Raw genomic sequence first — 27277 nt, forward strand, 5'->3', positions numbered from 1 at the left:
AATGTTAAAGCAAGATTTTCTCAATATTTGAAGCATTTTTTTATTATTATAGCTCAATTCGTGTCCTCAGTAACTGTAATGAGATACATTCTTATACTGTGTTGTACACATTTGACACATTGCCAACTACGTGAACAGTATTCCAAAACCAGACATCTAGCCAAGTATATTAATCAGTATGTGTATGAGTAAGAGTTAACCTACATATTACGATTTGGTTTAATTTTTGTTCCTTGCAGTTTGGCAGAATGACAGAAAATTTGGTATAACAATATAGCATATTTTTGGGCACATTTTGCGCCAATTTCTCCTGGGTTTCAAATCAATTTCTTGAGGTCGACCCACCAATAGGACAAGGGGGAGCAAAACTGGAAACCAAATGGCCAAACAGTTGGACTCGTAGAAGACAACATGCACAGAACTGGTAGGAGGTCTGACTCTTGGGTCAGAAGCCTGGGGGGTGTAGCATTTGTTTTGTTACTTCACATGCATGGCAAAAATGGGAAGTCATGTGGAAGAATTCATCCAAGGCCACCTTTTGTGAAAAAAAATGATAAAAATGTTGCATCAAGCTGCGCAAAATATGGAGATAGGAAAAGATAGATGAAGCAAAATTAGTTTTGCTGTGTCACTGATATCAACATTTTCCAGCTTATCCATAGTTTCTTATCAATAGATTTGCATGCATGCATAGAAAGGGTTTGCCTACAAGAGATAGAGAAAAATTTCCACCCATCTGTCAAAAAAATCTGAAACTTCATGACACGAAACTGATAGGAAATGTATTTTTGTTGGCATGTCTTGCACAAAAATTAACAGCAAGGTCTTCCAAACAATGATTTAAAGCTGGAGACTGTCCTACTCTATAGACAAGTACAGTATCAGTGCATGAAAATTGCCTTGTACTGAACGTAATGTTAGATCGGAAATTGTCATTCTCATAACAAAAGGTACAATCGTGTTACAAATCGACGGTTGGAAGCCGACAATAACGCTCGGCGGTTAATGAACAATGTAGGGATCATCAGTGATTGATGGACTGTCGCTGTGTACACCTGGGAACGACAAGAATCCTACCGCTCACACCTGGTGTCTTGGATAGCTAATTAAGCGATCGTTAATCACCTAACACTTGTAGCACTAAAGGCTTCTTGATGTACCCTATGGAGGACATATAGATTGAATTTTCAATTTGGCTTTACACTCAAGTCTTGATTTTAAAAAGATTTATATTGTACTAGTATTCTTTTCTAAGAAACAGTCTTATAGTTTATTTCATGGACATATCATACTGAAAGTGAGCTGCAGATGGTATGGCAATGCAAGCTTTCTGGTGTATGACAAAGAAAGCTAGCATGGGGGCATTGATATTCAGACTTGAGGGGATGGGGAAAGATATTCAGACTTCAGGGTGTTTCCGATATTCCCAACAGCGCAGGTGTGCAATAGACACTTTGCACGATTTAAGAGGTAGGAGTAGAAGGATAATAGTTGGTGTCTTAAAATAGGTGTGTACCTGTAACAGTGGGGTTTAAGCGCTGCCAAACTGACCACACCAGGGGCTCTAGAGCTTTTGGTGTTGTGGCTTGCACGTTGGATTTGTAATCCGCCGACCCGGGTTCGATCCCCGGTGTCGGCATGTTGGTTTCTTTCTGTTCTTTCTCGCCTCTCTATATTTCTACAATGGTTCCCACACCGGCCCTGTGAGTAACAGGCTAGAAATGTGCCACACAGTGAGTAACAGGCTATCGGATGTGCCACACTTTGAGTAACAGGCTAAGATGTGCCACACAGGGATGTCAATCTCGGAGATTCGAGGACGAATCTTGAAAAGAAAAGGGGGAGTAGTGTAACAGTGTAATTCTACATACCTAATACCTGTACCTATGCTTGTAAACTTCTTAAGATACAGGTCCGGACCTAAACACCTGGTAACCCTGTGTCAGTAGGAAAAATTATCCAAGGGACCACCAAAATGTGGCCACATTTTTCAGGTGGTCCTTTGTACAGGTTTGACTGTACTTTGGGGAAAATGTCAAACAGGTGAGATTGCACTATGAAATGAAGATTAACTGAAAAATCCACTTGTCACTTCAACATTACTTGGTCCACCTTGACATCTGTTGGTAAGAGAACTTTGGACATGGTCTGTATTTTAGTAGGTGGCCCCGGCAGTACACCATTTGTTTATTTTCAACAAGAACAAGAGCACTTAAGGAACATGAAGTATTGGACAAGTGCCAAAAGTCATGGCTGTCCTTAAGTGAAAATATTTGTAGGTTTTCCAGTTTGCACCTGTTACACACATGTTTGGTGTTGACAGTTTCGAGCAGCATATGCGATTATTGGCCGCAAATCTTTCAAACCCGACAGTTGATTGACTTGCCGTAGTGTGTTATTGTCTCTTACGACTTCTCTATTTCATGTTTCTGAAGTTGCCTTTGTTCACGGTTTGCCTCCCACATTGCAACAAGTATAAAACGCAACATCCATGACATTTATCTAAACTTCAACTTTAGTTTTGTATATGTAATTCTTAAAAAAGACTTGATTTCCTTGTGTATACATTGTAAATCATACAGCTAATATCTTATTTAAAAATGCCTTTTCAGAAAATACTTGTCATTTATTGCTTGAAAGTGAACAAACCATGAATGAGGTCTAAACAGCATCGCACAAGTAGTATTACATGTATCGTTGTCAGAATGATGTGTAGATAGAAAGTTGTAAAAGCATGGATTTTTTAGAATAATGTCATAGACCCTATTAATATTATTTCTCATTCCGGCGCATATAACACTGTATATGCAAATGTATGCCCAAGATACAATGTGATATAGTGTTGAAAGAACTGCACTGTCAAATAGTCACGATAGAATAATGCAGGTGTATCGGTTTGGAGGGGTTAATTGTTTTCTGACCACATGTGGATCCGTGTCCTTTCACCCATTGTGTGGCGTGTATACTTAACTCCAGAACACATGTGCTAAGAGCATGCCACCAAACTACAAGTTTATCCCAATACAGACGGGACTTTCAGACGTGGTTTTGGGGGACAATGCGAACTGTTTGCGTGTAGAGAACTCCCCCATTGTGTTGGCCAGTTTCTCACGACTTTGTGAGGTTTAAGTCACAAGGCTTTCACTGTGTTTTGGACACACCTGCAAGGAAAGCTTCACAGTCGCTTGCTCTGATGGACAAAGTCAACTCCTTGCCCCAGTGGTGAAGAAAAGCGCAACTCCGTGCGGCGGCGCTTCCCTTTTTTTCAAGTTTACGGAAGCTTTGTAAACCGAGGTTGGCTAATTGTCACTTGATGAGGCGGTGTAGAAAGGACTTGCGTCTAAACTTAAAGTAACCGCCGTAAACAATTATCAGACGTTTCACAAGACAAACAATGCCCTTTGACTTTTAAGCCCCCTTTAGTGGGGAGAAGATGATGGCCAAAATTTTGCATGTTTGTGGAAATTTTTGGATTTTAATGATGATATGTATTTATATGGATCTATTGACTTTTTTGCCAAAAGTCCTCCATTGAAATAAGTTTCAATAAGAAATAAAAAGCTGTCTCGATTATTGTAGTTTTGAGATTTTAGACTAATATTTTAGACATAACAAGGAAGATAAGTCAATGACGGTCAGACATTGCTATTTTTTTTGTGTTTGTGTGTGTGGGGGGGGGGGCTTAGAGCCTGAGATGTCTGGGTTCATCCTATTGCTTGATTTAATTTGCAAATAGGAAGTTGTCTCAAACTAAACTTAATAGCTTTCTGATATGATTTGGTAGCAACAAAAGTATATAAGGACAACTTTACAACACTGCATATACTTTTTCTATCCTGCTGGCAATAGATACAGCATGATACCATCTTAGCTTGAAACCTCAAAACCTCAGTGTCTCTAGTCTGCTTACCTTGTAGTTGTTTAAGATGTCCCTGAGAGATAGTGAGTGACAGAGAGCTCACACCATTACAGTCAGAATCTCAAGGTGAGCTGCTAGTGGAATGTAGACCACCTGGAAGAAGAGCACTTTGTAGTGGTTTGTTTTGCTCCAAAAAGAGATCACAATCTTCAAGTTGATGGTTTTAGCTCTTTGGAAGTCTGAAGTGTAGGGTCAAAAGTCCAATGACTTGCATGCATAGATGGGGTTGCAGAAAATGTACTTTTTTTCAAGTAAATGTAGGTTTTCAAGGATTTTCCCGGCTTCATTTGTATGGGGTGCTGGAAGTTTTGTAAATATGTCGACATTCAAAAGTAAAAATAATGGCAGTTTAACATGAACACAAACTACTTGTAACGCTGGTTCACCTTTATCCGAGGGTAACCTATAAGGGATATGAAGTTGACGGACGGTGGTTTCAAATCTGAACATTTTAAGAATATTGCAAATTTGAAACCACTGTCAGCAGACTTAATACTCCTAAATGTGCTGTTTTTAAAGACAACGGATAGAGGTCACCCCATGGATATAGGTGGACAAGTATTATATGTCTCTCTCTCCCTTCTTTTGTAGTACAGGTAATGTGCTCAACCTCCCAAAGCGAATATGCTTCGTCCTTAGTTGGAGTTAGTTAAAGCTTTAGGGAAGACTATATGATGGGCATAGCATATCACAGGTTGCCTTCTCCTTTCAAATTTTCAAAAGAGCCACAAACATCTCAAATATTAACTCCCCAACTCATCAGGATGAGGTTAATACTTTAGGGTCATGTCAGGTCAATGGGGACATGGTTTCCATGGAAACTGCATCCAAAAGCACCAGCCCAATTATCATGACATGACTTTTTATTTCCCAGGACATATTGTCTTCTCTGTGGAGATCAGCTTATTTTCATTAGATAACACTGGAGGCAATATCGTATATTGTGAAATTATTACATTGTGCCTTCAATTTTTGTAAAAGCCAAATTTTACTAATTAGACCTTTCAAAATTGAATGCATTTACATGTAAAACCAATTAGTTTTATTTGCTTTGCTTGGTGTAGTGGAAAAGAATAATCAAGATCAATCTATATTACATGCATGGAAGTCCAAAATAATTGAATGTTTTGAGTTCACAAGTTTAAAAAGCCAAAAAGTTGTAAACTAAAGTGAAGAAAAGTCAAAACAATTCTGCTATGAAAAACTAATGCAATTGAAAAATTTTTACAGTGTTCTTGTTTTTCAAAAACTAAAAATATCTCAGGACCTGTCCCACTATCCTGGGACAGAAATTTTGGACGGAAAAACATCAGAGAATCTGCACTTCATGACAGGAACTTGATGAAAGTGAATTTTTGTAAGCTAAGATGAAAGATTTAGCCATGAAAACTAGCAATATGGGTCTACAAACAATTATTTGGATGGTCTTCATGCCTCTGAATTAAAACTGTTCTTGTTTTCGAAAACCAAAACTTTTATGCAGCTGAATTATATCAGTTCTCGTTTTTTTTTCCAGATCCCTGTATAGTAGTGTTCTGTGCTTTTGGTGCGACGTGCAACCCTACCCAGATTGACGATGCACCTATGCATCTGAATGAAAACTGTTCTTGTTTTAAAAAAACTAAAACTTTTACGTAGCTAAATTGTATCTGTTCTCATTTTTTTCCAGACCCCTGTATAGCAGTGTTCTGTGGTTTTGGTGCGACGTGCGACCCCACGCAGATCAACGATGCCGGGAAGGGGACGTGTATCTGCGAACAGACGTGTTCCAGCGGAGTCATCGCGCCCGTCTGTGGCTCCGACGACGTCACGTACTCCAGCAAGTGTAACCTGGAGCTCAAGTCCTGCCAGACACAGGCCAGGATCACAGTCAAGAAGGAAGGAAAATGCAGTAAGTTGAGGTTGAATTTCAATATCAAGGGCACACCTGTTAAGTATCATTTGTTCTCAATATAGGGTAGGAATGGGTTCAGAAAATTCAGGTACAGGTACGTTTCAAATACCGTAGTTACCAACCTAGGATTGATATGATGTGTTCAAAAATTCATACTTTCCCAGAACTCTCGTAGAGTGGAATTACCAGTGGAAGTACAGTAGGGGCATCTTCTCTGGGTAATTTTAAAGAACGCTTGCAGATAGATGTGCAAAAGATAGGTGTGACGGGTCCTACGGTGTAATATAACCAGCTGCTGCCACGCCGTGTGCCTGCGAAGCTGGTGTGTTATGCCGAACGGCGGTTATACCGGCTATACGGATACAGATACAGAAGAAATAGTCATGCCTACAGAAGATCAGTAAGTAAGTAAGAAAAGAAGACATTTTTGTTTGTTTCTTGATACTAGTATGGGTTTGACAAGTGGATAGTTTGAACAGTATGTCTGAATAAAGACCTTTTATACAATTTGCACTACTGTTGAACATTGTAAGTATGTACACGGTCCTGATACCGATATACTCTCAGACACTGAAAGAAATACAAAAGACAGTAAATTGGAAACAAGGTCTACAAATCTCATTACACCACTTCAAAGAGAATCGTCTCTGCCGGTTCGTCATCGTTTGATCAAGTTGGGGAAAGGAGAATCTAATTTGCGTCAATGCCCGGAAGAGTTAAGAAGTCTAATTTCACGATTCCATTTAATAACTGTCTGTCTAGATTTGATTACATGAACGCAATATGAGGGGGTAATGCAATTTGTTCTTCAAAGCTTTCTTTCCTGTCAACCGATATGACTTGTTAGGCTCTCATATAAACTAATATGTACATCAGAATTGCACACAAAATTTCTGTATGTTATACTGGTTGAGAATGACCTCATACATAGGTTACAAAATACATGTACTCTAACTGTATTATGTTACATTGTATAGTGCTGTAAAAGGTGACCAATAGAGAGGGTAGAAGACATTTTCTACTGCTACCTTCAGTTATGATGTTAGAAGCCATCAAGGCAACAGAGAACACTAAACAGGGAGCCTGACAGTGTGTTATTCCAATACTGAGTAGGTGATGGTTAAGAAATGGAATCTGAGTCCCATCAGTTTTGAATTACCTGTACAAATGTATAACCCCCAAACTATGTATTAGTCTATCATCCTTTTTGCAGCCTCAATTCTAATGACGTTGGTACATTTGTACATGTATGTAGATTTTTCCCTAGGACCTGATTTTCACCTGAGTTATGCCTTATGGCCTCAATCTTGCAAGACATTTAGTATGATTTACAAGGCCTAACATACAAAATGTACATGCATGTACATGTCAATAACAGCAGAAGCAATCCATTGTGCTTGGCTGCAAATGCAAGCAAAACAACATAAATATTCTTAACCATTAGAAATGCACTCCAAATCCAATAAAAAATGACTGCATTATGGAGCAAACAAAACTATCCAACCAACACAGAAAGAGTTGGGACATTTTTGTAAATATTTCTCTTTGCAAGCTTAATCCTTCATCAATCTTGCAGCTTTAATTCTGACATTTGCATCAAAATTTCTCACCAGTTTTAACCATTAGAAATGCACTCCAAATCCAATAAAAAAATGACTGCATTATGGAGCAAAGAAAACTATCCAACCAACACAGAAAGAGTTGGGACATTTTTGTGAATATTTCTCTTACCAAGCTTAATCCTTCATCAATTTTGCAGCTTTTAGTTCTGACATTTGCATCTGAATTTCTCCCCAGTACAAGATCCGGATTCGAACCCCTGTGTAGGCAAGGACTGCAGATACGGCAGCTCCTGTGTCGTGGACGGCTCCACCGCGAAGTGCGTCTGTCCGGTTTGCGACGAGCAGATCGAGAGCACGGTGTGCGGCGATGACGGAAACGACTACAAGAATGAGTGCGAGATGAACAAAGCTGGCTGCTCCAAAAAGGAAGAGATCACTCTTAGGTTTAGAGGGAAATGCAGTAAGTATTACAAGTAACAACTACCATCTCTGTGAAAACGGAAAAATTTTTTTCTGTCTATCTGCATGTTTGTCTTTGTGTGTGTCCGCAGTTGTTTGAAAGGCAAGTTAAGTTGGCCGGGTTCAACAATGGCATGTGGTGAATCATTGCTCCACCTCTACAGTTACTTCAGGTCTCTAAGGTTGCTCAGTTAACTTGAATCCTTTTATAGTCTAACATCTCTTACTACCATTGAAGAGGTTACTCTAGATCTTACTAGTAATACTACTTGATAATGGTAAGAGAAGACAAATGACACAATAGCTGAAAAGGCATTGTTCTCTAAAATAAAATGTCAGTACAAAACATTCAAAATGTCTTTTACAAACTGCAATTTTGCTGCTTTCATCATCTGTCTGTAAATGACTTTAGCATGTGTTACCCTTCTTAATCTCAAAGGCAAATGTAAGATATTACATTGTATGTATGAAGTTGTATACGGACAAGTCTAAGACACAAGTGTTGAACTAACCTGTCCCTGACTCTTCCCCCAGACCCCTGCGATGGCTTCAGTTGTGACAAGGGTGTGTGTATCCTGGATGACAACAGGAACCCACAGTGCAGCTGTACACAGGAATGCCCTGCACCAGATCCCCTGGCTAGGGTAAGGAACCTTATTAAATCGTCTATGTGGTCTGGGCCGTCTCCAGTATTTAATTTTTTTTCGGTTCCACTCATGGTTTGGTAGCCCAATTATTGCTGTTTTTCATCGTTAAATCTGTCATTTTAAGCTAGCGAAAATACATTTTCATCAGTTTCACATTATGACGTTCAGATGTTTTAGACATATAAAGTAAAATTTTTCTCCATCCCAACTTCATGTACATGTAACAAATTTCTGTCCTGTAATAGATTAGGACAGGTCCTGGAAACGGCCTGGAATATGGTTGAAGAAACCATGTAGTTCTGTGCATACATATGTATCTTTTGACACATGGATGTCTTCAGAGTATTGCATTAAGTGTAGGGATAATGTTTCTCTGTCTGTATTTGGCCTAGGTCTCATTTCCAAACCGGCATTCCTTTGGGCTGTTTGCGGAAACAAAAATAAAAGTGTTTACCAAGGAATATACACAAATTACATTTGTATGGCCATGACTAATTTTGTTTACGTTTGTGTTTTGTTGCCTTTTATATCATATTTTTCGTTTCCAAAAGCTACCCGGTCAGGCCCCAGGTTGGGAATTGGGCCTTACCGAAATTATGTGTTGTAAAAAACATTGTGAGCCTCATGTATGAATGAATGAATGGCTGAAAATGTTGAGGATTATTTACATCTTACTCCTTCTCCCAGATTTGTGCCAGTAATGGGAAGACTTACCCCAGCGAGTGTCAGATGAACAAGGAAGCCTGCGAGATGGGGAAGGACTTAGAGGTGGTGGACAGGTCACAGGGATGTGAAGAGCTCTACAAGGAAGGTCAGTGGAAAAGATGGTCACTGTAGAAGTCTAAGATTATGTCATTGCTTTGAAAAGAAATGCTTGACTGTGTAGCTATGGTCAATTTTTGATAGAAAATGACTAAGCGCTGAAAGCTTGGCAATGCTTCTTCATATACATTTTCAGTGGAAACAATGTTACAATATGGAGTTCAGTTTGCTTTCAATGTTTTTATCGCTTTGAAGAGAAAGGGGACTAGGAAACGCAGGGTATTCTGAATTGGAATGTACATGTACTTCCGTTAACAAGATGATATAGAATGGCCTTATTCCTTTCTTGTCATGAGATTTAGGTAGATATTTTTAAGAAACTTTCCTTAACCCTTAAACTGCCAGAGTTTCAGCCCTATAAAATGCTATCAGTGCCAGGTTGGCCGCTGACCTCCAAAAAGAAACCCCCGAACAAGGCCGAAGTCCCTAACTTCCGGGGTTCGTGCGCTACACGCACGCAGAGCTACTACTTGGGGATAATACGCTATCCCGGATATATCCGGGCGCAGCACACAGGGCATGTATATGTGTGCCGGATATATCTGGTTTTGTCAGTTAAAGGGTTAAGGTTCAAGCAAATTAGTTGCATTCAGAAGGAATAACCCAGAATGTTTGGTACTTTACAGACAAAGGGAAGGCAGTAGAAGGCACCTTTGCTCTGTCAGAGCTGGACCGTAGACCCGCTGAGTTCCGGGCAACACTGGACGACCCCACCTCACCTGAGTACAAGGATCTCAAGGACAAGTTGGAAAATGCTGTAAGTAGTTTTAGGATATAGGATGAAGGAGAATTCTTTGTACACAACCAGTGGGTACTTACATAGCTTACGTTTCGATGTCTCTCAGACACCTTCTTTAGAGCTTCTAACTGGAGTTCTGCTTCTCACCGCTATATGTAGCTGATGTAGGTGGCGCTTTTGCTGAAGAAGGTGTCTGAAAGACATCGAAATGTAAGCTATGTAAGTACCCACTGGTTGTGTACGAAGAATTCTCCTTCATCCTATGTTCTACCAACCTGATGAAACTATTTTCGGAAGTTTTAGGATATAGTTTCCTAGAACTGCATGTATCATGGAGTTGACCCTATTATGATCATTGCAGTACAGACTCATCATGGAAGTTGCATCCTCGAAATAGCTTTAAATATTGCTTACAGGTAGATATGCAAAGGCTAGGTGTGACAGGTCGTTCAGTGTAATGTAACCTGCAAAGTTGGTGTATCATGCCAAAAGGCGCTTATAGCAGCTATACAGATACAAAATCTGCACACACCATATCTTATATGTGTGTAGTAAGTCCTGTTTATCTTTGGGCTGTAGAAAAATATCTTAAAACTAAAGAGGCATGCTTTCCCTATTTTTTGTTGAGTTTAAAGCATGATTAAGTTTAGAACTTGATAAGAATTGGCCTTCCACAGAATAACTAAATTCTATACCACCCCCAGTCCAGATTAGCTTAGATTAGAAATTAGACACAGATTAGAAATAATCTCCAAGCAGATCCTACGGTAGCATAAGATTGTATAAAAAAATTAGCTGCCAGAGGAGTGAAGCCGGCCAAGGAGTGTCCAGTGACTCAGATGACTCCCTTTGGCCAGCTGTACTCTGTAGCCAGCTTTGATACTATTTTATGCCACTGGTAAATCTGCATGGAGATTATATTAGAAACACATACAAACATGTATAACTGATGTGCTTCTTTTGTGATATTTTCCATAGCTTGAAGCCTCCCTGGGCCCTGGCAGAGAAGTCAAAATCATCGGGTTCAAGGACGGAAGCATCAAGGTCATTTTCCAGATTGTCTTGCCGCCTCGCTCCCGAGACACACCCGAGGACGTCAAGGACAAACTGATGGACGCAATTCAAGACGCTCCTGACTTAGACATCAAACCTGGCACCTTGATGGTAGTAGAAGCAGGTAAACATTGCTCAGAAATAGTTCAACACACTAGTATCTCGCACAATATTGTATATGGTAGACACAGGGATCGACACCGAGGACTTGGGAGCTGCCATGAAAGATCGTGTGTATTGGAGAAATGTTGTGCAACGCCTTACCCCGCCCGCCAGGGACGACAGATGATGATGATGATGATGATGGTAGAAAAATGCATTAATGTACTTTCCCAAGTTAAGCAACACTGTGTTGTGTTAGCTGGTGACAACTGAACTCACTTGTGTGTAATCGTTTAGATATTTCCTCAAAACTGAAATCAGGTTTGGTAGCATACACAAAGAAACGAAAGCATAGCAATAAAAAATCAGACTTTTGTAAACTGCAGGAGATAAGAAATAAACATGACTAAAGTTTGGGTATTCTACAAGATCCTTTTGTTGTTCTAATGATCATACAATTATATGTATATTGTATGTGTATATGTCACATCAGCAACAGAGACAAACGTTCTGAAGTAAAACACGTCTGAAGTAAAACACTTTGTTCCCATTGCAGAGTCCTGCTTTGGCCAAGTCTGTGAGTTCAGTTCGGAGTGCACGATCGACCCGCGTACAAAAGACGCCACCTGCAGCTGCGAGTCCATTAAGTGCGACGAGTCGTACGTTCCCGTCTGCGGAGACAACAGGGTCACCTACAACAACGACTGCCAACGCAAGCAGGCCGAGTGTCGGGAGCAGAAGCCCATCCTCGTCAAATACAACGGCAAATGTGGTGAGTGGTGATTGGAGGAGCACTTGTTTTTTATCTTCGAAAAGTTAAACCTTTTTCTGCTAAGGCTTAAGTCTCAATTCCTAACCTGGGCCCGACCGAGTGGCTTTCGAAAACGGAAAATATGCTATAAAAGGCAACAAAACACACTGAATGGAAAAAAATAGTCATGAGCATAACTTGTGTATATTCCTTGATATTTTTCGTTTCCGCAAACATTCTGGCTGGGGCCCGGTTTGGAAATGGCACCTAAGCCTAATCCAGCCAAATTTATTGGTGAAAGATTGAGGTAATAGTGAAAAGTTTACTCTTTCTCAATGTGAAGAAAGCAACTATTATGAACCATCGTCCAACATTATACTGTTTTAAAATGCAAAGAATCCCTTCAACTGGAATGTATACGTAGCTGTACATGTAACCTACCTTTAAACCTTTATTCTTTTTCATGTGAGAATTCCACCAGCTCTAGATGTAATCTAGAAAATCAGTTTAATATGCAATATTAAGCATGAGACAAACTGTAAATTCCGTCTTCCTTACAGCCCCAGAAAAAGATTTCTTCTGTGAAAACGTGAAGTGTGGATTCGGCGCCACCTGCACGGTCATTGACGGCAACCCCATGTGCGAGTGTGACACGGTCTGCCCTGCGGAATTCCGCCCGGTGTGCGGCTCGGACGGAGTGTCGTACAACAACATGTGCTACCTGCAGGCCGAGGCCTGCGAGAAACAGCAGGAAATCCGCAAGGTGGACGACAGGCTCTGCAGTAAGTTAATATTCATTTTTTGTTTATCAGTTGATAGAATTTTCATCTAACAGTGACATCTTATTAAAGGTATACACACGTACCTCCAAATTTTCGATGGCTATCAGTCCATCTTTGTTCACGGAGTGACCTAGTCTCACGGGAGTGTGGCTAGGTCGAGACTTGTTTATTAGCTTTTACCAGATACAGTGATTTATGAATGGATGGAGAGATGATATAGGGGGTAATGTACTCACCTTTTAAAATTGTTTCAGTCTACATAATCAAGCTTCATAGTTAACTGCGTACACTCCTTTTTCTCCTTACCGTGAAATTAAGTCACCGCAAAAATTAATAGTGAATTTGGATATTTATGTTGTTTCTGTCAGTAGTTTAAATGTACTCAATGTCTTCAGTGCGATACTTTTGTTGCTTCTACTAAGTTGTAGTACGTATACTTTGTTCATTCATTCATAACCTCATTTGTTGTTGTTGTTTTAACTCGTTTATTTCATGGGATTCATTGTCATCCATGCCATCCATTCATCATTACAAGTGTGTGATAACATCATTTGTTTCCGTGTTCATTACAATAACTGTGTTTGTCTATCTAATATATACAATGCACATGTCTCTGGTCATCATCGAAGCAGACAGACAAACAACAAGCAGATGCAAAGTGCTAAGCTGTAACGCTCCAACATACATTATATTAGGCCATCAATAATGATAATCTTTATGTCATACCTGTGACGCGAAAACGTTTGATACGGGTGTTCCGGACCGGGCCATAACTTCCGTATCAGACCGGTTCGAAAGGCCTATCACACAGGCTCCATTCGAATAAATCGAATTGTTTTGAGCGGGCCGAGTGCGGCGCCATCGAATGTTCGAATACCTGATTCAGACGTTGGAACATTACTGTTGCAACACTTTTTGTTCGAGGGCACCAAATTTGTTCAACTTCTGGCGCATTTTGCATCAAAACAGGGTTTTTCTTAGGTGGGTATGACATAAATAAAAATACAACACGGTGTATTCCGCATCACCCTCGGTCCCAGCCCTCCCGCGGGTCGGATTGGTCGTCGGGCGATTCGACCTGCCGTTGGGCTGACACCTCGAGAGATGCGGAATACACCGTGTTGTATTCTATATTCATTGCAAAGTCATGCCCAAGGGCTAATTGCATACAAAGTAAAGCAGTAGTGGTATACATAAACATACTTAACGAAGAAGGAAAATGATACTCATGGATAGATCAAAAGGGAATAACGACTTATCTATATTAATGATAATTAGCTTTAGTTCTTAAAATGCACAACATGACTGTGAAATATACTCCACTTTTCATACAGCAGAACTTGTTGCACCGACAGAGGGGTACTTTAAATTCAATGGTAGGCACCAGTAATTCCACCACCACAGGAATTAAGGGGAAAAGGAACGAATTCGATCCCCTCCCAAACAAGTCCCTTTCATTGGTTTATGTTGTAAGGTTTCCTACAATCTGTGGTTCTTAATTTGTGGTTCTTATTTTCGTTTAGATTAAATCTCGGAATGCCTTGGTGCGGATTGATGCCATAATTTGTGCTAGCAGGGGTTATTCTAGGCATGAACAACTTCAAAAACAAGTCACACTATGTGTAAATTTAGATTCTGGTATGCAGGAAGCTTTAAAGATGGAATGCCATACATTTCCCCTCAAGCAAGAAGCTCAAAGGAGCTGCTATTTCTACACTCATCAGTGTGATAAGGTGTTACTGACCTCCATGTGAACTCTCACCTCTGACATTAAGTGTTTACTTCTGGTGTGGTTGTTGGCTTTGTGATACTAACCTTTGAACTGTGATCTTTGACCTGTAGGTGCTACATGGATGTTTGTTAATCAAGGTAGCAGAAAACAGTATTTTGCATATAGGAATTTTCATGGTGAGAGGCTTCGATGCTTCAGAGTTTATAGTTGGGTGCACAAAGAAGGAATAAATCAAATATGTTTGATGCCAATATTGTGCTAGAATGTGTGAAAATGAACTTAAATTTGTTGGCCCTCTTTTATATGAGGTCATGTAAACTGCAGCCAATGCGCTGAAATTCACACCAACCAAACAAACATCATAATTCAACTCACAGAGTCTCAAACTGACCTATACCCCTGTCAGTTTCTGCCTCACATACATATACAAAAGAATCTTTACAGTTGTTTTTTTCCAAACTACTATTGACTATCGTGGGTTTGTATGAATACTGTGTTCTGCGACCTCAAAGAACAGGGACATTAGTATTTCATGCTTTCTTACATTGTACATTATTAACAAAACCTGTGTTTCCTTCATAGATGGCTGTGAGAACACCACTTGCAGGTTTGGAGCGATCTGTCAGAGCAGCAGCTCAAACGAGGCTCTGTGTGTCTGCCCCAAGGCTTGTATTGAGGTAAGCTTTCGTTGTCATCTTAAACTATCAGTTAAAGTTCGAATTAGTCGAGTAGGAAAGTTCAGGACATCAAAGCGACTAATTCGTACATGTAAGCCAGAACCTGTCATCGTTATAAAAATTTTTCTGCCAAATGTGTATATATTATGTATACTTGATTGTGTTCATCTGTAACCATCCTGTCTATAGACATGAAAGTTAAAAATTGTAGTTTTAAGGAGTGTAGCTGTTTGTGTGTGATATTTCGTCACACTTTCTTGTCTTGGAGATAAAATTCTACCATCATTACTGATTAAATCTTACTTCTCAACCCCCTCCCCCCCCACACACACCATAGCATCAATGATGAACTATTTCAGAAGTGGTGGTTCCTTGTTCTGCTTGGTTTTAGCCAAATAGACACGTTGTGTAACTGGGTTTTGTGGTTTCACCTCCCCTACACTACAGGTGTATTCTCCTGTGTGTGGCTCTGATGGTAAAACCTACTCCAACAAGTGTGAGCTGGAGGTGGCTTCCTGTAACCTGCAGAGGGACATCAGGGCGGTGGCTGACATGCCTTGTGGTACGTACCATAATAAAGCAGATGTGTATGATACTAGTACCTAAGAGGTATCATTGTGTGAAATGTTAATTAAAAGTGGCTGCATGACATTAAAAATAATTATTTGTAGAACTAGAATGTGTGAAGTTGTGGAAATCAATCTGCTACGTTGTCGCTTTGTTTGGCTTATTTATCACTTATACAGTGCCCCTTTGTTGTAGAATCGCATTTTCGGTTAGTGATAGGCGTTTTCAGTCGTAAGTGATATGTGTACATATCCTATGGGACCGAAAACCTAACTCGAAAATCAATTAGAATGCAAATATAATGGCGTGAATTTCATAGAAAACCACATGAAAGTATAGACATCTTTCAGGTACATTGAAGGACATAGATTTTGTCCTTGTCACAACTTGCGCAATTTGTGAGCTTTTCAGTTGAATCATCATCATCATCCGGGTGTGCTGGTTGCACGGATGGCCATGACTCTCTTCCTCCATCCTTCCCTATCCTCCATAGCCTTGGGCAGTTCTTCAGCCAAGCAGCCTTGAATAAACTGGATTTAAGATATATTTTACGCTTTCCACTTGCCTGCCCCTTGCAGAGGATATGGAGTGTGGAGGCACGCGCTGCGGCCCCTACCAGGAGTGTGTGGACGACAAGTGCCAGTGTCCCACCGCCTGTACTGCGATTTACGACCCCGTCTGCGGGAGCGACGGCAAGACCTACGGCAGCGAGTGCAAGCTGGCGGTGGAGGCTTGTCGGGACGGACTGTCCGTCGTGGTGCAGGCGCCCGGACCGTGTGAATTCGAAGGTTCTGGGTCCGGATCAGGAGGTACGGTTGTTGGCAAATCTGTAGAGAATAGAAGTAATCTCTTATGTAACTCTTCAATTGTTCAACTTAGCTTAGGAATTACATTTTGTAGATATACATGTATAGTGTATTAGGAAAACATCTTTTGTCAGGTTTAACTATAATTAGGGTCACAGACGGTTGCATTATCTCTCTCCAAAGTTAAGCATTGCTGTCATAATATGTTAATATCTTCAGCAATACATCAAGGAAGGTTAGACATACATGTAATATGATATGCCAAAAAGCAGTTACTCACCAAGCAACGGGTATGATTTTGGAAACGGTCAGACATTACTATTTCAGTGAATAACTGCTATTTGGCATATCTTCAGCCATATCTGAAAAAGATGGGAAATGATAGATCTGTTGTATCTGTATCGTGCTGTTTTGTCATTAAAGTTGTGTTAACTATCTTGATACACAATCATAATAGTCAAACTTGTACAATCAGTTTCTACCTCCAAATATGAACCTCCAGGCCAATGTGACCCTTTTTGGTAGTCTTTCCCAATTGACACAAGAATTAATAGTACTGTCTACAGTGACCACCTGTCTTCATAGACCAGATGTTCTTCTATGAGTGGTCTTTTGGACGGGTTTGACTGTGATAGATTTGATAAATATAGTATTAGTCTGATGTTTAGTCCCCATAGATTTAGTATTTTTCCAACAGTATCAGCACTAACTTACTAACTAACCACATTTCCAGCCTCCCAGCCCAGTTCGGTAAGGTTCTACTAACACGTTGTACTCACTGCAATCGATTGACTCTTGAATTCCATCAGAAGAGCCGGACGAAGGTTCTGGGGGTGGACCCCGCAACCCCGACGACGAGTTTGACTTCTGCGACGAGGGAACCAACTGCCGCTTTGGCGGGAAGTGTATGGACATGGACCCTGACTCTGAGGGAGAGGAGTGCATCTGTGAGACCAAATGTTCCGGGGTAACAATGAAGCTTTATTTTTCAGAAATTTAAAGCCATAAACATTGACTTGTCTTCTCTCAAAATTATCATACATTATGATAACAATGAGAAGGTGGGCCGATATTATGTTGACTTCCTCGAAAGTGATTGTGGAATGTTTTATAATGTAAATCATTGTGTGTACTATTAAGAAGACAAGACCTCTGACCTCCTCCACCCTTGAAATCTTGCAAAATGGCTTGTATCAAGACTAAATGAAGGTTGAAAAAATGCTTTGGAGTCACCATTCCACAGATAAGATTAAAGTATTCAACCGAGAATAATTTCATCAGGTTGGTAGGTCATACTCATAGGATAGTAGATATTGTAGTTAATCTTACCTGCTGATGTTTCGATGCCTATTAGACATCTTCCTCAAAGCTTCTAACTGGAATACTGCTTCTCGCCGCAAAAGCGCCACCTACATCGGCTACACATAGCAGCGAGAAGCAGAACTCCATTTAGAAGCTCTGAGGAAGATGCCTGATAGGCATTGAAATGTCAGAAGGTAAGAAAATTAGTACTATCCTATACCTTTCCATAATAACAACTTGTGTTCCTTTCTGTTTTGTTTAGGACATCAAGCCTGTGTGTGGCAGCGACAAAGAGACCTACGACAACGAATGCCGCCTGAAGCTTGCTGCCTGCACCTTGCAAAGAAACATCCGATTGATGAGCAACGGGCCCTGCCCTGATCGAGGTACAAGCGTGTCACCATTTCTGACATAGACTACATCATGCTCTCTTTTTGCCGTAACAGTTACGTCATCATAATAATCTCCTGACAATTCTTGCTCCGCCTGCTTTTTGCAGCTACTTCTAATTCTCTTAACTTGTCTCCTTTATCAACTCTTAATGCTTTCTGTACTCGGTAACCATCGACTCTCTATACGGAAAAGTAACATCATTATTGGTGATGGTCTTGTATGCTGAAAAAAATGCCCCTTCTCCTAAACTGCAGGATATGTACCAATTTCTGCCATTCCAGACTCGTATCTGTCATTTAATATAATACTGAACTGGCAACCATTGAATCTCTAAACCAAAATCTCCATTCTGTACAAGCCCTTATGAAAAACCTCTCACTATTTCGCCGACTCAAACGCTCAATCGCATCTGCATCACATAAGGTGCCTATGGTGGCCTATAGTGTGCATGCCATATGGTGGTGAAGTGTAAAATAACCTGATTACTCTACCACTGTACATCTCTCTCAAAAAGATTATCAGAATTGCTGATATGTCAGCTTTTAAAAAAACATGAAATGATGGCAAAACTAGCAGCAGAAAGATTAGTTCTCAGTTTTTGTAAAGTGATAAATCTTCCATTTTTAGACCCAAATTTCCAACCATTTATTTTAGAATATTTCCAAGCTAAATGTTCAAATTCATGAAGTGTGACTTTTTGAAGAATCAACCAAAATGATGCCCAGTATTCATTGGTTGTGTCAAAGTGCTTAAATGTATATTTTGTTCTGTGAGGCTTGACGGCAAAATAGCACTGTGGAAAAGCAATTTTCTACTATAACAGTATAAGAAGCTAAAAGCAATATAATGTCAACTATACATCAAGGTATACATCAACCACACTACCGCAGTAGTGTTGAAAGAATACGAATTCAAATGCTAATGTTGAACGTTAGTCTGTATGGAGAGTCGTTGTTGCCGTGGGAACTGACACGCCCACCTCATCTTCTTCTCACTTGTGACCTCCCATTTGCATCCTAGTGAAAGTGTTTCGGCAACAGTTTTTCTCGGATGGTAAGTGTGTGTTCTCTCATATGGAAGGGCGCTAACACCAGTGGGGAAACGGAGAGACTTGTAGTACATCTGCATGAATGTACAAATTGACTATGTATTCAAATTTATGTTTGTCTAATAGACAAAATAGCACAGTTATCAAAAAAAAAGTTAAAAACAGTAGAAGCTTCTTCATTCAAATCAAAGCTAGTATTGATACCAAGAAAATTACACAAGACAATTGTATTCGTCAAGATGTTGATTTTTCTACTTTCTTAGCAGTAGTACTCAAGTCCCACCTTTCCCCATTCCCTGCTTGTATTTCATAATGTGGGAGGTGTGTCTTGGTTAAGGAAAGTAGATTGCATGAGATGGGTTCTTCTTCCCCAAAACCCTTCTGCCATAGCTGCTTTTCCTAACATATTTCAGGATTCCTGGAGGAATGTAAGAGCTTCAGGCTGGCTGTTCTAGTATTAGGAAACAAAGTTTATTTCGTACATAGCTCATGTTGCAGGTTAATTTTTGCTTAATTTAGATATTGTATTAAGGTTCTATTTCAGGTATGCCAGTTCTGTTCTGTTCAATGTTTTGGACACACATGTATAGGCTTACATGTAGTTTAAACTTTTGTTTCAGCCTGCATGCTTTCTTACCCATATGAAGGAACTATACAGGAATTAATGAGAGCTTTGTGGATCGTTCTTATATTTCTTCATTATGGGCATGTTATGATTTAGCTCATAAGTTTGTAGCTTCTTAAGGTTAAAGAATAAACAGCATAATATCCATGGTGCTACATAACAATTACTCATTCAGCAACTGGATGGAATTTGCTACAGTCAGAGGATTCAGACAACTCCTTCTGTCTTTCGTGAGTGACTAGATATTAAGTGTCGGGATATGCTCTCTGAAACGTCTGACCATTTTCAAATTCTATCCTGTTGCGGGAGTAAGTGTTACGATGTTTATTCTCATTGCCTCTGTGTGACCTTCTTCGACATGGTGTTCATGGCTTGTGTGCTGTTTCTCAGTCCCCCCTGCCCCTAAGACTGACTGTAAGGAGACAACCTACAAGTGCTGTCCGGATGGCAAGACTCCCGCTGCAGGGGCTGGATTCGCTGGCTGTCCAAGTAAGTCTCAAAATCTTTATTATATATTAAGTACATTGTAATTTAAATTTTTTTTTAGTCTGCTGCTTATGGGTACCAGAGGTCCTTATCTGGGGCATGTAAAACAAGAAAGCTTCTGAAAAAAGCTGGCCGGTGCGTATTTTGGAAAAAGCCTGGATGTTAAACAAAATCACATGAAAAAAGAGTTTTTAAACATCGAATTATTGAATTGGTCTGTCTTCTATTAAAAAAATATTACATGAGATTTGTCTAACAAAGAAAAAAAATTGTTACAAGTGGGGTTCGAACCCACGATCTACGGCTGCAAAAGCAAATCGTTATATCCACCCAGCGCGTAGACCGCTCGGCCACGCAAGCTGATTGCGTAATCGTTCGTACAGAAGGGCTATAAGAAGAGTTTAGTTCAATTGACCGATCCATGCATCCATCCATGGTTGAACTAACCGCTTCTCTCGCCTCTAAGCCGGCGCTACGCACCCGCAAAAACACTACACTTATTGAAAAGAATAGGCCTGGGGTCTTTCCTCAGCTGTGAGTGGATCAAATATATCTGTCTGGATATGCAGCTTGTACTCTTCATTACAAACCTGGTGTGTTACACCATGAGGTGGTTTACTGGGTATACAGTATAAACAAATGAACAAGAGGTGAGATGGTAAAGATAAACTCTTGCTCACGAATAACTTTGAAAGAATTTTCTTCAGTTTGTAAACTTTTAAGGTACATAATACTGGAGAATCTGATGTTTCCCCTGCGTTTCATCTGCCTAATTCGGGGTGCAAATCGAAACCTCAAATTGATGATGAACAACTCAGATCAGAATCATATGGTACTATTAATTGTAGTTTAGGGAAAGTAGAAGATGAAGTACATTTTACTATGGATTGTCCTTTGTATGATAGCGATAGGAGCATTTTATTTGACTATGTGTTAAGTAAATATCCCCACTTTAGATACTTGAATAGTAAAGAGAAATTTATATTCCTGACAGCTTTTGACAAACCAACTCTAACCAACCATACAGCTAGCTACATTTATACAATTATCAAGAAGCGAGAGGAAGTCGAATGTCTTAGAATAGATTAGACGCACATCTACATATATAGATGTGTATGATTGTTCCCATTGTTACATATATGTGCTTCTTACCGTGTGACCTGTACTTAGCCCAGTGGGGCAAAAATGTGCAATAAAGGTCTTCATTCATTCATTCATTAATACATTCATTTTTTGTTCAACTTGCACTCATGTGTATTAACCCCCATTAGGTGTGTGCAAGTGCAACACACTGGGCTCCTACGCACAGACATGCGACTCCCAGTCTGGACAGTGCAGCTGCAAACCTGGCGTTGGCGGCAAGAAGTGCGACCGATGCGAGCCGGGATTCTGGAACTTCCGTGGCATGCAGGATGGAAAGATCGGCTGCACGCGTGAGTCATACAGTCATGTATAACCAACAATTCAGCCCCTTTGGTTTGGACTCTATTTGGAGGTCAACTTTGTATTTGTTTACAGTGTTTATTTTTTTGAATGCCTCAAAGCCAAACCAGGTGAAATTGAACTGCTCTCTGGTGTAAAGGAAGTCTTAGTATTGGTTGATTTGTAAGAGATGCTTGGTGAGAATTGCAAACTATCTTTTCTTGAGAAGGTTTCAGGTGATTTTTGATAGTTCAAAACAGATATAATGGTTCATGAAGGTGCTTACAGCTATGATAATGGTGAATGATGTATGTACAGTGCTTTTGATGTACTCAGCACAATTGGTCCAGCTTTCAAACCTTTCTCTTTCCCTGCTTGTCTACCGCATGGCACCATATTGAGTATCGCAGCTATGTCTCTTTTTCTGTCATTTCGCACGATGATATCCTCAAATCAGTAGTATTTTTCAGCAGAGTGGCTGTCTGGACACCAATTGTGCAGTTCTGTAGTCGTGTGTGTACGTAGTAGTAGCCAGTTGATTTCCGTAATTGTGCACAGTAGGCAGTTTTGTTTGATGTGCATGCCTTGTGGCTTTCACCCTGCCAGCATGCGAGTGCTCAAAGGGTGGCTCAGTCCGCGACGATTGCGATCAGATGACCGGCAAGTGCGTGTGCAAACCGGGAGTGTCGGGAATGAAATGTGATCGCTGCCGCAAGGGTCAGGTCATGGGACCAACAGGCTGCCGAGAGCGTGAGTCGTCCGCTTTTCCTGCAAACTTTTCTTCCAGCCACACAGTTCAACCAAACACCCCCTTCAAAATATGGTTCCTTCCAATTGTACATTGGTGAAGACTTCCTCACTATCAAGAGTTGGGGTGATTGTGTCATTCTGTAGACGCATCCTCATATAAATTGGTACCTTCCAAAAATCCTCTACATAACATTGGTGAAGACTTGCTCACTGTTGAGAATAGGGGTGATTGTCTTAATTGCTCTGTGTGGACGAAAGAAAAGGTATCTATTAGGTGATTCTGCTAGAATAGCCGCTAACTCTGCTTCTCTGACTGTCGGCTTTAGTGTGCATTTTTTTCTTTCTTTATCCAACTTCACAACTAATACACACACTTACAGTTGGTACATGTAGGTTTCATCTCAATGATATGTCTAATTTGTTCCTTAGCGTTTATGATGTTACTAAGGCATAGGATAAAGAAAGATTAGGATGAATATGTTCATTAAACTTAATTGTTTGTGTTCATTACATTGTATTGATATGGAGTAGTCAAATATGTCATGAAAACTAACATCATATTTGTCATACATACTAGAGGACTTAGCTTGCCAAGTTGTGAGAATATATCATTCTGTTATGAATAACAGCATTCTTTAGACACAACCAAGTGTTCTATTCAACATACATTTAGGTAACCGTCTATCACCTTCCTCAGGTTAATTCTAACTGACTGACAGATAGTTACAGTTGGTACATAAATGTCCGCGAAAAACTTGGTTGTTTATAAAAAATGTTGCTACATTCAGTGACTTAACAATCTGATGAAACCATTCACGGATCATTCCATTTTCTTACAAACGTAGTACCCAACGTGCAGTTCACTTACCCATAATGCTCTTCACCCTTGACCCCACAGCGACCCAGAGAGAGCCTGAGGTGGCGGAGTCATGTGACCAGCTGATGTGCAAGTACGGCGCAGTCTGTAAGAAGATGGGCCGCGACATGGCACAGTGTGTCTGTCCCACCGAGTGCAAGAGGGGTACAATCGAAACAAAGGTATGGCAGTATGTAGTGGTAGTATCCATTGTTTGATTATACTGCTGCTGGGATCCCTGACACGGGTAGGCAACAGACGGCTAGTTATAACAAGACAGGGTATAACAATTCCTTAGTCAATTAATTAAAGATATTTTGCATGGAAATAAGGATTGATAGTTCTTATTTTTCTGACTTCTCTCATTCCATATATACATGTACCATGTTGTGAAAGAGAAGGAAGAAAGAACCAAGCTTTGAAAAATTCCTTGAGACTAGGAGAGGTCAGAAGAATGTACTAAATGTGGAACTACTTTAGCCTATACTATATAAACTCGGCACAAAAAGTTTGGAATATGAACTTTGGCTGATCATATTTCCGCTGTTTCTGCATCAATTTTAATTTGTGATATATCAATAGAAAGCGTGTGTGATTTCCTTTCATATGGTATCAAACTCCTTATGATTATAAATTCTCGGAACGAGCACCAGGGCTACTTACGTCAGTGGGTCGCGAAAAAAAAGTGCCCAAATTTCAATTTTTGTGTTCAACTCTGTATCATCCTGCTGACATGGGTGTGGGTGTCAAGGATTCAATCTGTCCTTTTTCACGTTATCTTTGGTCTACAGAACATACAAGTTTATCTTTAACATTTGGTAAGAGTATATGTGCCCTGTTGGCTGTTGGATGACCGAATTGAGGTGTGGATGCGGCAAGGAGAATGCCACGCTGACTGTCGCACGGATAGAGCGTAACAGCGCGTAGGGCTTGGTGTGCTGTATGTATGGCTGCCACAGGAAAAACAAGGTTTATCATGTTCCCAGACAGGACAACCTCAATACTGTGAGATATAGGGACACCATTCTCCATGCAGTCGCAATGTTATACCTTATCAGTATGTGTGAGGGACCAAATGCAATTCTGCAAGTGTTAGACTACAACGCCAGTCCACAGTCCACAGAGCAAGGACCATTGCAGACTATGTGCGTGGACGGGCGGTGTAATCTTACAGAATGTCATTCGACCCCATATTGAAGGGGTGAGGCATTGCGACTGAATGGAGAATAGTGTCCCTGTATCTCACAGTATTGAGGTTGTCCTGTCTGGGAAGATACTAAACCTTGTTTTTCCTGTGGCAGCCATACATACAGCACACCAAGCGCTACGCGCTGTTACGCTCTATCCATGCGACAGTCAGCGTGGCATTCTCCTTGCCGCATCTACGCCTCGATTCGGTCATCCAACAGTCAAAAGGGCACATATACTCTTACCAAATGTTAAAGATAAACTTGGAAGTTCTGTATACCAAAGATTACGTGAAAAAGGACAGATTGAATCCTTGACACCCACACCCATACCAGCAGGATGATATAGAGTTGAACACAAAAATTGAAATTTGGGCACTTTTTTTTCGCGACCCACTGACATAAGTAGCCCTGGTGCTCGTTTCACGAATTTATAATTATAAGGAGTTTGATACCATATGAAAGGAAATCACACACGCTTTCTATTGATATATCACACATTAAAATTGATGCAGAAACAACGGAACTATGATCAGCCAAAGTTCATATTCCAAACTTTTTGTGCCGAGTTTATATATGTTTTCTTAACACAATAAGACTCCTTTACCTCCATTCTAAACACCAATGTGGGAATCTTTTCACTGCAAATTTTGCATGTTCCTCTGTATGTGTACATTTGAAGTAATTGTAAGGCATGAATATTGTACACAGTTCCTTGCTCTTTCCTCTGCCTGTCCTTGCTGTTAATGCTTGTGCTCTCTGCTATCTTCTCCACTCTTACACACATCAGAGACCAGTGGACTGGAGGGTAAGTCTATAAACACAAGGTCCTGCTTTTAGCTCTTTTGGAAAATGTGAATATTACCTTAATTTTGACTGGCATAAACACACGTAGTGGTGCGTACCGAAACTCATATTCAGGTTCAGGTCCGGATTCAGGTCCAGCAGTTCAGGTTCAGGTCCAGACCTGAACCCATCATTGCGTATTATGTGCGCTGGAAAGTTTTCTTTTATGAGGGGGAGGGGGGATGGTGCATATAAAATTGCATGTTAGCATGAACTGAAATGCAATGTGAATTATGCAAATTATATACAGCCAGTGTAGACACGAAACGTTTTTTGTCCTTTTCCATCGCAAATTTCACTGTCTATGGAAGATTTTAGATGGTTTAGAGCAAGAAAAGGGAATATAAGTGATAGATAGCTTTTTGCAAGTCCGGACTTGAGTCTGGACATTTAGGTTTTTTTTGGACTTGGACCTAAACATTTTTAGGTCCAAGTCCAAGTCTGGGCTTTAGGTACGCACCACTAAGTGTTTTTCTGTCATCTTCCTCTGAACAATACTGACAGAATACTTTTTCCTTCTTAGATACAGAATGTTTTAGCAAGTTAAAATTATTTACAAAGAAGGACTTTTAATGATTTTCTTCACTATTTCAGATTATGTATTTGTATATAATTATTGAAGATTATTCCAACTACAAAAGGTGTTACATGTATGTATCTATGGGATAGGTTATTACTGTGTTGATAATTGAAAGCTGTAATCTGTTGGAAAATGGAAACCGTTATATAGCTATGGAGGGCTTTTTATTTGCTAATTTTGCAAGATGTTCTAAGGAACTGCCTTTTTATCTGTAATGTCCAAGCCAAGCCAGAGATAAGTTAAGTACTATTCTGAATAATTTTCCCCCTTGGCACTTTGTAACCATGTACTGATTTTTCTATCCAACACAGGTCTGTGGCTCAGATGGACAGACATTTGCGGATGAGTGCCAGATGAGGGTGATCGCCTGTCGCTACCAGCAGGACATCAAGGTGGCGTACGCAGGGCCCTGTAAAACAGGTGAGTTAAAACTGGGGAGAATATGCACCACGATCAGTGTTACATTAGTATTTACAATGTAGTTTACATGGACCTTTATAGAACAGGTCAGCCAACTCTGGGGAGAACATGCACCATGATCAGTGTTACAAGTATTTACTATGTAGTTTACACAGGCCTTTGTAGAACAGGTTAGCCAGCACTGGGGACTATGCATCCAGATCATTCAGATGTATATGCATCAGTGTGAAACCTGTATAACCCTAGTCAGGCCAGCCAAATTGTGTATTATATATATGTTAGTTGTCCTGCTCATGTGTATGGAATATTTGTAACTTCATCAGAATATGTAAGGATTTTGTGTAAATCAAATGTACATATAGACCAGATTTTCTTGGGCCCCGATCTCTAGATCATGTTTGGTCTTCTTTGGCAGTTTTGACATTATCTTGTTTTGCTAAGACAATAAGGTTGTAGTGCAGTTCAAGGAGCTGAGAAATAAGGCAGAATATAATCCTTGGGATATGTGCGTGTACTTTGTGTGCATTGTGATCCTTCCATCAAATACCACTGTTGTTAAGAAAGCCTGAACATTTGTATGTGTAATTCTCACTGTAATCCGTACCTCATTGATGTCATCCATGCATCATAAGGTAATGTACTGGCCCACTTTCATAACACCCCTTATCATAGTCAACAGTGAACGAGCCATTATCCGAAGGTTCTGTTGACAATACATGATGTTGTCCTGTTGATGTTTTGTATGAGTCAGGGCTGTATCCCGGCCCGTCCCTCCATTCTCAGAAAAATATATTTTGCTTTATTCTAGACTGCAACGCATACATGCGACATTGTATACCTTACAATCACT

General features: G+C 40.2%; 1 protein-coding gene across 1 annotated transcript in view; it reads left to right on the forward strand.

The window, feature by feature from the left end:
- The first annotated feature begins 3926 nt into the window (after positions 1–3926).
- LOC118430198 (agrin-like) overlaps positions 3927–27277 on the forward strand; it is a 38287-nt gene continuing 14936 nt past the window's right edge. The window contains exons 1-21 of the mRNA XM_035840908.1: positions 3927–3942; positions 5589–5810; positions 7611–7835; positions 8369–8478; positions 9169–9292; positions 9930–10060; positions 11021–11219; positions 11754–11969; positions 12509–12730; positions 15045–15139; positions 15587–15701; positions 16285–16515; positions 17322–17479; positions 18077–18200; positions 19228–19260; positions 20271–20369; positions 21638–21799; positions 22395–22538; positions 23437–23576; positions 25372–25389; positions 26319–26427. Of these exons, the coding sequence (XP_035696801.1) occupies positions 3927–3942; positions 5589–5810; positions 7611–7835; positions 8369–8478; positions 9169–9292; positions 9930–10060; positions 11021–11219; positions 11754–11969; positions 12509–12730; positions 15045–15139; positions 15587–15701; positions 16285–16515; positions 17322–17479; positions 18077–18200; positions 19228–19260; positions 20271–20369; positions 21638–21799; positions 22395–22538; positions 23437–23576; positions 25372–25389; positions 26319–26427 (2893 nt within the window). The remainder of the gene's footprint in view (positions 3943–5588; positions 5811–7610; positions 7836–8368; positions 8479–9168; positions 9293–9929; positions 10061–11020; positions 11220–11753; positions 11970–12508; positions 12731–15044; positions 15140–15586; positions 15702–16284; positions 16516–17321; positions 17480–18076; positions 18201–19227; positions 19261–20270; positions 20370–21637; positions 21800–22394; positions 22539–23436; positions 23577–25371; positions 25390–26318; positions 26428–27277) is intronic.

Source organism: Branchiostoma floridae, chromosome 14 (assembly GCF_000003815.2).
Source record: "Branchiostoma floridae strain S238N-H82 chromosome 14, Bfl_VNyyK, whole genome shotgun sequence".
Lineage (NCBI taxonomy): Eukaryota > Metazoa > Chordata > Leptocardii > Amphioxiformes > Branchiostomatidae > Branchiostoma > Branchiostoma floridae.